At 42.5% G+C, this 14,486-nt stretch overlaps 2 protein-coding genes across 2 annotated transcripts; one reads left to right on the top strand and one right to left on the bottom strand.

The window, feature by feature from the left end:
* Positions 1 to 133: 133 nt before the first annotated feature.
* LOC135641639 (adenylyl-sulfate kinase 3-like) lies at positions 134 to 5,976 on the bottom strand. Its single transcript, XM_065157168.1, has 7 exons — positions 5,647 to 5,976; positions 3,944 to 4,084; positions 2,218 to 2,367; positions 1,906 to 2,024; positions 1,736 to 1,820; positions 1,537 to 1,583; positions 134 to 553 (listed from the first exon to the last, which is right to left on the bottom strand). Exons 1-7 carry the CDS (start codon positions 5,885 to 5,887, stop codon positions 455 to 457), a joined length of 882 nt encoding a protein of 293 aa, XP_065013240.1. The 5' UTR covers positions 5,888 to 5,976; the 3' UTR covers positions 134 to 454.
* Positions 5,977 to 12,213: 6,237 nt separating this feature from the next.
* On the top strand, positions 12,214 to 14,156 carry LOC135672306 (U-box domain-containing protein 4-like). Its single transcript, XM_065180767.1, has 2 exons — positions 12,214 to 13,299; positions 13,395 to 14,156. Exons 1-2 carry the CDS (start codon positions 12,316 to 12,318, stop codon positions 13,464 to 13,466), a joined length of 1,056 nt encoding a protein of 351 aa, XP_065036839.1. The 5' UTR covers positions 12,214 to 12,315; the 3' UTR covers positions 13,467 to 14,156.
* Positions 14,157 to 14,486: the final 330 nt, after the last annotated feature.

The following is a 14,486-nucleotide window of genomic DNA, read 5'->3' as shown; positions in this document are numbered from 1 at the left end:
AACTATATTAGTAGCAGACAGTCTAAAGGTCACAGTAAATCCATCTGAATGATATAAAACCTACCACTGTCAATAGTAAGGTCGACAGTAATATTAGCTCTTAAAAAAAGGAAACGAGAAGTGGATTCACCCATACGGAAATAAAAACCAATTCCAATGATACAAATCTCCCACACTTACTGTATACATATGAATGTCATTTTGTTTCCAGTCTAGTTTGTGATTAACCAATTGAATGAGAAGTGGCTAAAATAAACAAATTATTCTCTAATGCTCACCGAATGCAAGTTAGCATTAGAAGGAATAAAGATGACAGAGCTTCTGCAGGCAACCACGTATTTCAGTCTCTTATCACAAATCACAGCTTCACCAGAATGGCCTTTCCTGCTTATTAGATCTTTGGTGCCAGGAGCAGCTTCGCTTGGTCCACGAGTTGTGGACACAGCAGATGGCACTAAGCCTGAAGAAATCCTTTCTTGTCTAGGAACGATATGACTTGTTCAGCCATAACTTTTGGAGTAGGGCACTGGCCACCTTTCTGTTGTATTACTATCTGAGAAAGACAGATTGAAACAACAAAGATGTAAGTGGCCAATATGCTACAATGCATGAGATCTACAATTTCACCAAAGATACAATCACACTACATGCTGATAAAATCAACAGGTCAAACAGGGATGTTTTGGATGGGCAGACTGGGTGTTGGATTTCAGTTCGATTAAAATTTCTGCACATAAAGCAAAAGAATGGCAAAAAGAGATAAGGAACACATGGCTCGCGATCCTGTCATCAACTCACAAACAATAAAATAGGACAGTTTCATTGTAACATGTGAGCCATCAGATTCATCTCCTTGAGAGGCTCTAGAATGAAATATAGTTACATGAAGATGCATGTAAAAGGCCAACTGAAGTGCAGAATAATCAATCTCCTGAAATTTGCTTCACTCAAAAAATCACCCAATTGTTCTCAAGTTTGGGTCACCATGTATTCCTTAGCATGTGAATATGGATGGTTGATGATGTCAAGATTAAATATGATACAGACATGTGAAGAATTGGCTTATATGCCATAAAAGAAAAAAGTTGCACCAAGATAATCCACAGTATAGTGCTTGACCAATCAGTTGTCATAATCCAATTCAAAACACTGAGGAAATTGAAGAAAATGTAAAACGCAAAACAGAGTTCATATATGATAATCCAAGTCGCAAGATCAACCTCTGAAGTCTGGTAGCTTAGAGCTTTGGATGGTACAATGATATACTGTGGAGTCGTATTAAGCATTCCAGGCAGGCAGGCAATTATAAGTTATAACACATGTATAAGTTCTCCTAATTTTATATCGAAAAACAACCCAGAAACTACTGCAATTTTTTTTGCTAGTTGCATATAGGAATTATGGCAGACAAGCAGCAACTCTACTGTTAACAACAATCCAATAATGCAAAAATTAAGACCAAATCCACCAGTTGCACAAGTTAGTCAAGATACAACAGAAAACATCCCTGATTCATATGTAATGACGAGCACTTACCTCACAATCCAAGGGTGGTTCATATGGATCATCTATCCCAGTAAAACCTGCAAACCACACAAAAAGTTCTCCATGTGAACGCATATAGTGAACACATTCTTCATCTCTCCCAGTGCTCTTCAAAGTGTGTTGATTTCATGAGTCAGGCACTAAGCAACATGACTCTTTATAACCTAAACCCCAACCAATTGAAGTGTACCTTTTATCTTTCCTGCTTGTGCAAGCTTGTATAAACCTTTTGGATCTCTTGCTTCACAGACCTCCAAAGGAATATTAAGAAAAACCTGAATATATCTTGGTTTTGTTAGAAAATTAACCTAAACAGTCATCTTATACATAAGGTGAAAGATGCCATAGAGGAGCAAGTACTTCAATAAATGAAGAATCAGGCAGCATTGCACGGCAAGCATCTCTTTCCTTCCTGAATGGAGAGATTAAACTAGCTATACAAATAACACCAGCATCTGCGAATAGTTTTGCTACTTCTCCTGCAAAAATGATAGTTCATAAGTTCATAAAAAAATAATATTTTTCAGTTCAACAGGGAGCATAACAGGCACTCAAGCAACATAGAATATGAGAACACTGAAATCACAAAAACCACTGTGAAAAAGCCAGGAGCAACTAGTTCAGAAACCTAGATGATTATTAATCCAGAAGCAAACATTCAAAAGCACTCACCAATTCTGCGTATGTTTTCAGCACGATCTTCTCCGTTGAAACTAAGATCACGATTCAGGCCATGTCTAATATTGTCACCATCAAGGACGTAAGTGAGATACCCTTTGTAGTGCAACTCTCGACTCAGAGCACATGCAAGAGTGCTTTTACCTAAAATATAATTTCACAATTCATACACAATAAAAATTCTAAGGGGATTGTCTTTACCCAAATGCAAAAGATACGCTGACATAGAAACTGGGGAAAGATACAAAGAACAGTTCATCTGACCCAGAAGTAAGACAATTTAAAAACCTGGATACAGTTGCATCTTAACTCTGATCCAAATGAATGAATCAACCGCAAATATGCTAAAGATTGAAATCAACAAATTAGACACCTTGGACATAAAAATTGTAAAGATTGAAATTAAAATTTGGCAGACCATCAACAATTAGCATCCCATCTTATCCTCATTGTTGGAAGTGCTTGCAGATATCACTCATCAGCTTACCTTACCTTATCGAAATTTTTATTTGTGTTGAGATATCAAAGGTGAACTTGGCTGAATGTTGCATGAAAAGCCTGTGCTAATATGTTAGGCCAACTAAATCTTGACCAACAGAGCAACTCCTTAAAGATATTGCTGCTTGCACACTAAAATGCAAGATATGTGATGTGAGTTCCTAGAATCAAATGTCTGTGTTTCTCGCTTGCTTGTGTCATTGATTCCGCCGTTCAGGACTCCAATACTTAGTGTGTACATGGGAATTGTTTATATAATGATAAGCAACTCACAACTGCATGGCACTTTCCCAAAATCATCTCTGCCCAAGAAGCATACTTCATAGGTAGCATATGACACAAAATAGGGAAAAAGCCTATTTTCCCCTTTATTCTGAGTCATAGATTACCGACAACCAAAGAGTACAGGCTTAGAATGGAGTGGTTTTAAATTCTGTTATTTCTAGAGTTGACTAAAAACCAAGTTATCTCCATCTATACCTTCTTTTTTCATTCTTTAGCAGTACCTTCCCCTACCATTGTCCTATCTTTCAAATTCTCCCACTTTGCTTCTCGTGCCATCTATTTCAGTGTATTGTTTGATACTTGAGCAGATTTCAGTATTAACAATTAGAATGGACAAGCTTCTCTTTCCATATGTTCTGCTATTAGATGTAACATGTTTAGACACTACAAGAAACTTTAAGTTGCCATACTTTGCCACAAGATTTATGTACCTGAAGAACATCTTCTGTTTTATTTATCAATTATTTCCAAGTCCTCTTTTAGGTCTTCATTTACCCTTCATGGTACCTTTAGACTGAACCAACTTGTCCTTCTTAGTGATGTACTGCTTGCAGACTTAGCAAAATAGCTTATGATTGTCCCTGTCATTTTGAATTATTCCAACATCCATAAAGAACAAACACCACAAAAATTGAAATATCAACAAGTGGAATGGTGAACTATAATCCTACTAATAAGAAACTTCTCCTAGTGCTGAACGATGTAACTGATGGTTGGCATTTACTCTGTTGAAATTTATCTGACAAATTTAGTGATTGTAAAACAGAATAGTAAATTACTGGAAACTAGTTTGTGGAATTGCTTGAATAAACTACAGAACAAGTGTCTAACAAAATTGCAAATAAACCTGAACAAAATTGCAGAGTCAAGTTAGTAAAATGCCATCTAAAAAGCTATTTATGGAGCAGAAGTGTGACACAAAGCATCAAAGACAAACCTGAACCACTGAGTCCTGTGATCCATATGACACATCCCTTTTGGCTGAGTAACTTTTGCCTTTCAAGTTTTCCAACCGGACATTCATGCCATACGATGTTTGTTGACTTCCCAACAGTTGACAAAAATTGGCTTGATGCTCCTATTTCAACAAACAAAAATATAGTAAGAACTAAACTTCACTTATCTGGTAACAGCAGACCTCAGAACAAGGTAGTGGTATACACCAATGGTACCCTGACTCAGCTTGAACCTGCTGACAGATTAAAAAATATTGAAACATAACTGTTAGATTATGAGGGAGGGCAAAACTCAAAACTTTTCCCTTTTCTCTTCCCCTCTTTCCCGAATCCTCTCATTTTTTTTATTTCTTGCATTCATTTTTATGGCTAACAGGATAGGAGGCGAATCCCCTTTCTCTTAAAAGAGATTCTTCTCCTTAAGCATTTTAAAGGTTAGGGAAGAGAGGGGGGAGGAGTTGTGAATCAAGGTGCGTTTTCTATCATGTGCATGTAAACCGAGCTGGACTGCTAGGCCGGGTCATGGTCACAGGTGTGGGTGCAGATGCAAGTTTATTCCTCTACATGAACCATACCATTTTATTTTTGTTTCAGGCTCATTTATTTGTTTTGACTTGGACGTTAAATTGTGTAATGTTTTGACAATTATTTTGATTAACAAGCTGACTGTTTTATTAACTATCAGCCAGCCATTTGGGCTCCTAATGAGGCCTAAGTGGCTAGTTTACCAGTGAGCAAAAGCTATGGCCAAATGGGTCACTAGGAATCCAAAAGTATCAAATCATAGACCTCTTTATATAGAATCTGTGCACGGCAGTCATTTCGGTATATTATGGAGCTGGTTTCTCAGCTTCAACCCACGAGGAGCGAGAAATACCATAGACCAACATATCACACTTCAAAATTAATTTTCCTCAACTTTCTTTTCTATTTCTCTCATTAATTTTCTTATCCAAATCCAACCTAGTTTCAATTTCCTGTTCTAGCAGTAACAACACTCTCAAGATAGAATATATATAAACTTCAAATTCTTCCTTTCTAAGATAATGATTCATCAAGTCATCCACACATGAAGTCTTTGCTGCCAATCTGACTATACAATAACTTTTGAGTCAATTTAATTTGACAAGAAATCAGACCTTTACAATTCAAGTATCAGTAAAAGAAAAGTATATCAAAATTTCAAACTTCAACTCCGGTGAGAAATCAACTGCCAGACAACTCTATTTCCAGCAATCTTTCCAACTGCCTATGTCCCAGCCAACCACTGAATTTGACTTTTACAATCCCAGAACTCCAGTTTGTCAGTCATACTCATTAGCTTATAAATCCTAAGCACATAATCTCTTTGCATTTGACTCTTTATTCCTTTAGCAAAGTAAACAACGTAATTCCACAAACCAACCCACCTAAACATTCTATCCACCGTTTGAAGTAGCCTAAAATTTTGGTAGCAAACCAGATCAGATAACATGCAAGAGGACAACAATGACCACCGGCAGATGTCTCAGGGACACACCCCCGTGTTGTCCCCGCCAGCCTGTAAACATAGATTCAAACAAAAAAGATTGTCGCTTGTGATCAACTATCCAGAGCGGCGTTTCCAGCATCCATCAACTGGAAACACACACCGTCTCGAAATCTAGATTCCATGGGTAGACGTAAGCAAAGTAAAGAGTGGCACCAGCAGCAGAGGATCCACAGCGCTGCTTCGCTGAGTCAGCAGCAAGCTCGCTCTCCCGCCGTATGAACCCGGCATTCGGCTCATCCCAGGGAGAGGCCGCTTCCATCCGAGGCAGCAGGGACCCTAATCTCGCCGACTCCACTCCACCGCTCCGTCGCCCGCGCAACCTCCCGACCGTAACCAGCGCACCACGACATCCTAGCCTCGTGGACAGCGGCGGCGCCGCTGGAAGCGCGATCATGGGTTCTCAGCGGGGCGGAGCGACGGGTCGCATTGGATCTCAGACAGGTCAATGGGAGAGACGGGAACGGAGATATAACCATGTGAGGCGATTGTAGATTTATGCGGACGAACTCAGCGGACTTCGATTTGGGCATCGGTGATATAAAAGGGTTAATTTTGTATTACCTCTTATAATTAATTATCATTCTTATATTTTTTTAAAAAATTATATTAAAATTTTTATACTTATAAAAATAAAATATTTAACTCTATTTCTTCGCGTACTACTAACAAAAATATCACATGTGCTAAGTGATAAACGGAAGTGATGTAGAATCATCAGGTGTTCAATGATAAACCGTAGTTACGTAGAGTCGATGTTATAATAAAAAGTAAAATTAAATATTTTATTATTATAAATATAAAATATTTAATATAAATTTTAAAAATATAAGGATCGAGATATTAAATGTAACTAATTATAGGAGTAATATATTGATGAGGGTAATAATTATGATAAGACTCGCATGATATCAGTTGGCCCAGATGATGCCCCACGGGTTGACAACGCCTGGTCAACACGGATCGGAACACCTACCAAGGCACATTAACACTCCCCTTCGGCTCGATCCCTCACGCCACGCCAACGGTGATGTCAGACGCCACCAGGGGTACGATCCTGTTCCCTATGGGCAGGCATATAAGGTAACGGTAATTCTCACTATAAAAACCCTCGCACCCCGAAAAAGTGAGGGAGGGACAAAAAAAAAGCCCCTACGACTCTTCACTAACTTGGTCATCGGAGGGGTCGGGTCGAGCTTCCCGACCCGACCTGTGTGCAGGGACGAAGACAAGGCGCCTCCCATCGCGTGCCCAAGCGAGGAGTCCCCTCCCAGAGGAAACGATGGACCCCCCCGATCGGACTACCGCGGTAGGCCGCCTCAGCAGTCTCAAAAGTCGTTCCAAGAAGATCCTCAATCATTCGATCCCAAACCCAAACCCAAACCCAGCCGCGTCGGCCCCGAGGCCACGACTTAAGGTTGTTTACACTAACATTTTGACACTAGAAGGAGGGCCTCCGAATGTCGAGGGATCACGAGACTGACTCCGTCGAACCCGCAACCACTGGGTCGCACCCGATCGGAGGCCCAAGGGAACATTCCCCGCATAGGGGTCCCCGCAACGAACACCTCGCCACCACCTCAGAGCGCTATTGGCAGATATTTATGTTAGGAAATCCTTGGGGGCGACATCATATGCGCAGCGGAAGAACAAGAAAAATAAAATCCCCGATTCCCAAAGAGATGTTCGTCGTCGTGCGAAGATTGGTACGCAAAAATCCGCGAAACATGAAACTGCGTATAGAGTAGATTGTGTTACCTAGGGAGATCGTATACCCCTGTTTCCTTGCATATCCTTAGGAGAGGGTGAAGGAGGTCAAGCGTCCTCCTCTCTAGCGGTGATCTACACAGTAGGGTTGCGACGACGCTCCTCAAAACTCCAGACCTACTCTGAGGTGTAGATGGAGAGGAGAATAGGAAAAGGCAAACAAAAGCTCTCTAGCCCATGGGGCTCTGAATCCCTCCTATTTATAGAGGTCCCCTATCAAACCCTAATGGGTCCTCCCCTAGTGGGTATTGGATCTGCATCCAATAAGACAAGGGCTCCGTCGGATATCTCATATCCGAACCTCTATTCATCGCAATGCCTACCATATGTGTGTGACCCTCTAGGCCCAATATCGAGCTGGCCGTGAGTCATACCTGTCAGAACTCCTTCTAACTCAGTGAATTATTATCTCTGTAATAATTCACTCGACTCATCGACTACGGACGTACTAGGCCACTACGCCATAGTCCCTAGACGATACAGGGGAATACAATCTATTGGACCTGTCTGTCCTCAGTTACCGTGTACCTATAGTCCCTCATCCATCTAATATACCAGAGATCATATATCGAGCATGGTGTTGTCAGACCCACACGGTTTCTTCTCGAGTCTCGCTCTAATCGGATTCTCCCGGAGAACTCTTTCTCTCTCAACCCGAATGACCCTAGCTAGGGATTTGTCTGAGCAAGAACACATGGGATATTCCTCTCATGACGCCGAGAGTGAATGATCCTCTATCGACATTCAATAGCCCTCGTAAGGTCGACTACCACTCCCAATGACCAATTGTACTAGATCTGGGACAACCAAACCTATAAGTCTGGTATCAAAGAGTGGAGCACTCATACAGGACATCCTTGGTATCTCAAGTCTAAGGACCAGATACACCACTAGGACTACGGAATCGCTGTCTGACAATAAGGCATCATCAACCATCCAGCATTCCGTAAGCGGATCAATCAGTGAACTTATTCTCCAATGAGCACATGTACTGTATCCCTAGTGTCCCTACACAAGCAGCTATGAGACCAGCTGCATCCATCATATGGTCGGGTATACAGCACACCAGTCTGTCCGGTTATCACGATATCCCTCTCGAGTAACTTATGACCGGGATTATTTAGGATATGTGTTTAAAGGTGAATCGATCTCACTATCGTGATCTCATCACGATCCGATTCTCATTGCACAAATCCAAGGACATCACAATATATGTATGCATTTATATAAAGTGATATATGCCAAAATATAATAAGCAAAAAAATTCTATATTAGGTCACACGTGCCATCACTCACGTGATTGGCTTGTTGTGCACCTATAACTAGCAACACTTGCACGGCTTGCCCGCTTGCATCGTACTCCTCGGCCCCATGTTGCCCGAGATCATACTTGCGTGGCTTGCTGGCCTGCATCGTGCTCCTCAGCCCCATGATACTCGAGACCACACCTACGCTGCCGGCTCGCCCAAGTCTAGCTCCTCGGCCGTAGCCCGCCTACGTTGTGCTCCTCGGCCTCACGCTGCCCGAGATCACACCTGTGCGGCTTGCCTGTATGCGTCGTGCTCCTCGGCACCATGATGCTCGAGACCACACCTGCGCGGCCTGCTCGCCCAAGTCCAGCTCCTCGGCCGCAGCCCACCTGCTTCGCGCTCCTCAGCCCCACGCTGCCCGAGATCACACCTGCGCGGCTTTCTCGCCTGCGTCGTGCTCCTCGGCCCCATGCTGCCTGAAGACCACTCCTATGCGGCCTGCCCACCTGAGGGGCCTACCACTCCTACAACCAAGCCCAACTTGACCGACGAACCACTCCATGAGGTTCCTCGGTCACACACTACCAAGAGCCATCACTACATCCAACTCTCATCAATTGCCAAGCCCCACGATTCCCACACCCCTGTCAACAAACCGGCCTCCGCCCGTCCGAGGTAATTCCTTGAAACCGAATCCATGCTCCAGACCCCTCTTACGGCAATCGACGCATAGCTTCCTTTTGGGGGGGGGGGGAGTATGCTGAGGGTAATAATTATGATAAGACTCGCATGATATCAGCCGGCCTAGAGGATGCCCCACGGGCTGACAACGCCTGGTCAACACGGACCGGAACGCCTACCAAGGCACATTAACACTCCCCTTCAGCTCGATCCCTCACGCTATGCCAACGGTGATGTCAGACGCCACTAGGGGTACAATCCTGCTCCCTACGGGCAGGCACACCAGATAACGGTAATTCTCACTATAAAAACCCTCGCACCTCGAAAAAGTGAAGGAGGGACAAAAAAAAAAAACCCCCATATAGCTCTTCACTAACTTGGTCGTCGGAGGGGTCGGGTCGAGCTTCCTGACCCGACCTGTGTGCAGGGACGAAGACGAGGCACCTCCCATCGCGTGCCCAGGCAAGGAGTCCCCTCCCAGAGGAAACGGCAAACCCCCCCCCCTCCCGATCGGACTACCGCGGTAGGCCGCCTCAACAGTCTCAAAAGTCGTTCCAGCAAGATCCCTAATCATTCGAACCCGAACCCAGCCGCGTCGGCGCCGAGACCACGGCTTAAGGTTGTTTACACTAACATATATAACTAGCTCTGGTTAGATGTTTAAATTTTGATGAAACTATAATCATGATTTAGTTCAAACCAAAATAGAAATGGTTCAATTTTAATCACATAGGATTATAATTGAATCAATTTAGTTTTGATTCTGATTCAAATCGATCAAATTATAAAAAAAAATCATGATTGAAGATTTTATTTTACATATTTATTTTTATGTTATTCTGTACATCCACTTTTCAAGATGAAACTTAGATCGAAATTTTCACTACTTTAAATTAATTTTAAATTAAAAAATATATTTAAAATATAATCTAAATTGTTGAGATTCCGTTTGATTCTTCTAATTCCAAAAATCTGAAACTAAATCGTAGACAAAACATAAAAGAACTTCACATTACGCATGTGATTAATAAATTATTTTATATATTTCTTTCTAGATGATTTTTTATTATTAAAATTATGCTATTTGGTCTTCCATAAAATAGAAAATAATTCAATTAAAATATATTTTGTGATGCAGACTGAGTTCCTTATGATACAAGAAAATCAGTCTGTTTCATCCAAAAGTTTAAGTTGGTAAATGAGATATGATATATTAATTTTATAATTTTAACAATTGTTATTAATCTTGAAGATTTTGTAAATACTTATGTAGATTTTCAAGCATGATCCAACTTTATAATATAATAAAACGACAACGATATTTTGCTCATGCATTTGTTCATCAATAACTGTTATCTTTCTATTCATTATCTGGATTGTATGAAGATTAGCAAGAGACTAATCATTTATGAGTAAGAGTCCCATGAAGCTTAAGTGAAATCAATTAAGTATTTGTAGATTGTATCACCCTCAATACACAAAATGTGATTCCCACTTCCTTCTAGATCACAATAATATATAGTAGATGATCCATCATCGTCAATCAATGTTACAAACCATGTACGTGTTTAATCAACACCGACAAAAACGCATGGTTTTCGTCATAAATATACTTTCATTTAATTTAAATATATTGAAGCAAATATTCAAAATTAAATTGTGATTTTTTTTTTCTCGAGTCATAAATTTTTTGATCGATATCTTAGCGTCAAACGATCAACACCTCGATGCTAATCGATCGTTATCTTAGTGTTAGGTGGTCGGCACTATGTGGCTTTGTACCAATATTGTTCTTCACTATTCAATTAATGTCACATGTTTAAACATTACTCTATTTTGAACTTGATAAGGTGGAGCGACGTTGACGCTCGATATCGACGAACCACTTGCCCCATAAATAGTGTTTAAAGTGAAAATAATAATTCTAAGATATCATTATACAAAAACCTAATAAGCACATTCCAAACATATTATCGAATTGTTTAACTGACTTATTTATTGACTTGAGCATTAGAAAGATATCATTGGATTTACTCGTGAAAATAATTTTTCTAGGTTTCGGCTTAAATTAGTTAAGTTCGTTTGGAAAAAGGCACCCGGTTGGATCTTACTGCAAAACCATTTTAATATATCTTATATATATATATATATATATATATATATATATATATATATATATATATATATATATATATATATATATATATATATATATATATATATATATATGACAGCTTGTTACATATGTAAAATATCATTAAACCATTATATATATATAATGAATCTTGACTAAAGATTTATTTTTACAAAGATGATAATCTATTAAGAATATTATCGAGATGAAGATTTTATGTGATTATAAATTTGATTTGATGTGATTATAAATTAATAAATTAGAGATCAATTAATGGATCGAGTTCTTTCTCATCTGTGAGTGTGCGATGTTATTATTATTTTTGATAAAATGGTTTTATCGTGCTCGAATGAGACGTATAGAATTACTAGGATTTCATCCCAAGAGTTTGGTGAGTTAAAATCAAGTTTAGTAGTTTCTAGAATTTCATCCTAAGAGTTTAGCGCGATCCTAAGTCTAATATATTTTTTCTATTATTATCTCTATTCTCTTTTTCATCCCAAAAAAATTCGCTAATTCTCATATCAGCTTCCATACAACCTTGACTATTTGCATCTGTCTTAGCCATCGACCTTTCTTGATCATAACAATGAATTGTGTGTGTGTGTCTCTCTCTCTCTCTCTTTGTGTCCGGTGGGTCCCGGAAAAGCCCTCGAGTACCTTTCTAGTCTTTACAAGCGTTGGGCGGGTACGCAACTGGGTCGCGAGTCATGGATGCCCCTTACTTGCACTTCTTGAATCGGGGAAACCAAAGCATCAACGCACCGACCGTCTACATTTGAACTCGATTAAGCGCAACCAACTTCCCACGTGTGGACGCCTTGTGCCACGTGTGAGCTCCACACTCTCCACCGCGTCCCCCATTCGTATTAATTGCTTCGCCTCTCTTCCACACCCAAAGAGGCCAATAGAGCACATCCCGCCCACCGCGTTGCTTTGTTTACCCGAAACCCCTCCATCTTTTGTCTCGAGTTGGCTTGGAGATCGAACACAATGGAGATGATGGTGATTGAGAGCCCGCCGGAGTGCCCCGGCTACATGGGACGGAGCTACAGCGACTACAACAGCGACCGCTGCGGCGAGTTCCCCCTCGCGGGATCACCCTCTGCCTCTGCTGGCGGCGCTTCCACCCTCCGATGTCTTCTGGTTTCCTCCGCCGCCGACTACTCCGACGAGGTGGTCCGCGGACTCATCTCCGACCTCGATTCCCCCTCCGTCGAGTCTAAGCGTCGCGCCGTCATGGAGCTCCGCCACCTCGCAAAGCACAGCCCCGAGAACCGCCTTCGCATCGCCCGAGCCGGGGCCGTCGCTCCGCTCGTCTCCCTCCTCTCCCACCCGGACCCGCAGCTCCAGGAGCACGGCGTCACCGCCATACTCAACCTCTCCCTCTGTGACGAAAACAAAGCCCCTATCGCCGCCGCCGGCGCAGTCCGCCACCTCGTCCGCATCCTCCGCTGCGGTACCCCCGCCGCCCGCGAGAACGCCGCCTGCGCCATCCTCCGCCTAGCCCAGCTCGACGACCTCGGGGCCGCCATCGGCCGCTCCGGCGCCATCCCACCCCTCGTCGCCCTCCTCGAGACCGGCAGCTCCCGCGGCAAGAAGGACGCCGCCACCGCCCTCTTCGCCCTCTTGGCCGGCAAGGAGAACAGGGCCCGGGCCGTGGAGGCCGGGGTGGTACGCCCGCTGCTGGACCTCATGGCCGATCCGGAGTCCGGCATGGTGGACAAGGCGGCGTACGTGCTCCACCGGGTGCTCTCGGAGCCAGAAGGCCGGGCGTCAGCGGTGGCGGAGGGCGGCGTCCCGGTGCTCGTGGAGACGGTGGAGGTGGGCAGTCAGCGGCAGAAAGAAGTGGGGATGCTCTCACTCCTCGAGATCTGCGAGGAGAGCGCCGCCTACCGCAAGTTGGTCGTCCGCGAGGGAGCCATCCCGCCGCTCGTCGCGCTCTCCCAGTCCTCTTCCAGGAAGATCAAGGACAAGGTTGGTACCCTGACCTACGGTAACTCTAACTCCAGTCATCGTTTTCTTTTTTGTATTCTAATAAATCAGAAAAATTATTTTTATTAATTGAACAGGCGGAGGCGTTGATCGAGCTGTTGCGACAGCCGGCCACTCCCGGCATCAACCGGGCGAAGGCGGTGGAGTAGTCCGAGCAAAGGACACGTGGTGGTTCGGAGAACCATGGCGGGTGATAATGTAAATATGTAGCTGCGAGTGTGTGTACAGATTTTGGTTGTATTTGTAACAGAAAAGAAAGAGAAAGACTCGACGGTTCCACATGGCAACTCCATTCGTCGCTGCTTTCGAAGTGGAGAGAGTGCTATGCGGAGAAGACGGGGAAGCGAGTTAAGTGCTCCGCGATTGGTGACGGAGGAGTGTTCCGGTGGAGGGTGTGTAGCCGTCTTGGAGCGTGGTATATGAAGCCACGTGTTGGTCGGCATGGGTAGGGCCCGAAGGATTTGAGGCTAGAAATACTTGGTCAGTGGGGTTGGTAAGTGGGGTCATTTATTTGAGACATGGGATTCGGTGGCCTGTTCTCAGAGAGAAACAGGAGACATGGGGCCCATTGTGTCCCAAGTATCTGTGCCCCTGTTTTAATTGGTACGATGCGGTTTTCTTGCGACACGGTCAATAAATAAAAGTTGATGTCACTTCAATCCATATGATTCCAAGGACTAATCGTTGAATGAAGTCATGACCTCCTCGCCGCCCACCGTTGGATAACGACACATTTATGTCGCAGGGGCAAGAATCCTATATCTATAGGAAACGTCATTTCTTGGTATCACATTTGGTATGAGCGTGTGTGTCGACATCGTTGCAAAATTTGATACATATGTATGTAACTATGATCAGAATCAATATATTTGTGTTTTACTCATCGTTTGGCAGAATAACAAAGCAGGTACAAATATTAGTAGCATGAAAAAATGTGTTCAAATATGTTTGTTCGTAGTAATTGCAGCTTATTGTATATATATATGACTGCATGTTGGATGCACTGTTAGTACATCATCATCATCAGAAAATTTTGAATTATTCAAATTTAATAAAATAGGATGAATTGAGATTTTTTTTTATAAATATGTAATTATATTGAATATATCTTGATATTCTTTGTTTCTTTCTTCATCTTGAAAATTATTTTATTTATTTCATATGAATAT

This window comes from Musa acuminata, chromosome BXJ1-4, assembly GCF_036884655.1.
Source record: "Musa acuminata AAA Group cultivar baxijiao chromosome BXJ1-4, Cavendish_Baxijiao_AAA, whole genome shotgun sequence".
Classification (NCBI taxonomy): domain Eukaryota; kingdom Viridiplantae; phylum Streptophyta; class Magnoliopsida; order Zingiberales; family Musaceae; genus Musa; species Musa acuminata.
The sequence above is the reverse complement of the archived record's forward strand: the minus strand, read 5'-3'. Positions and strand labels throughout refer to the sequence as shown.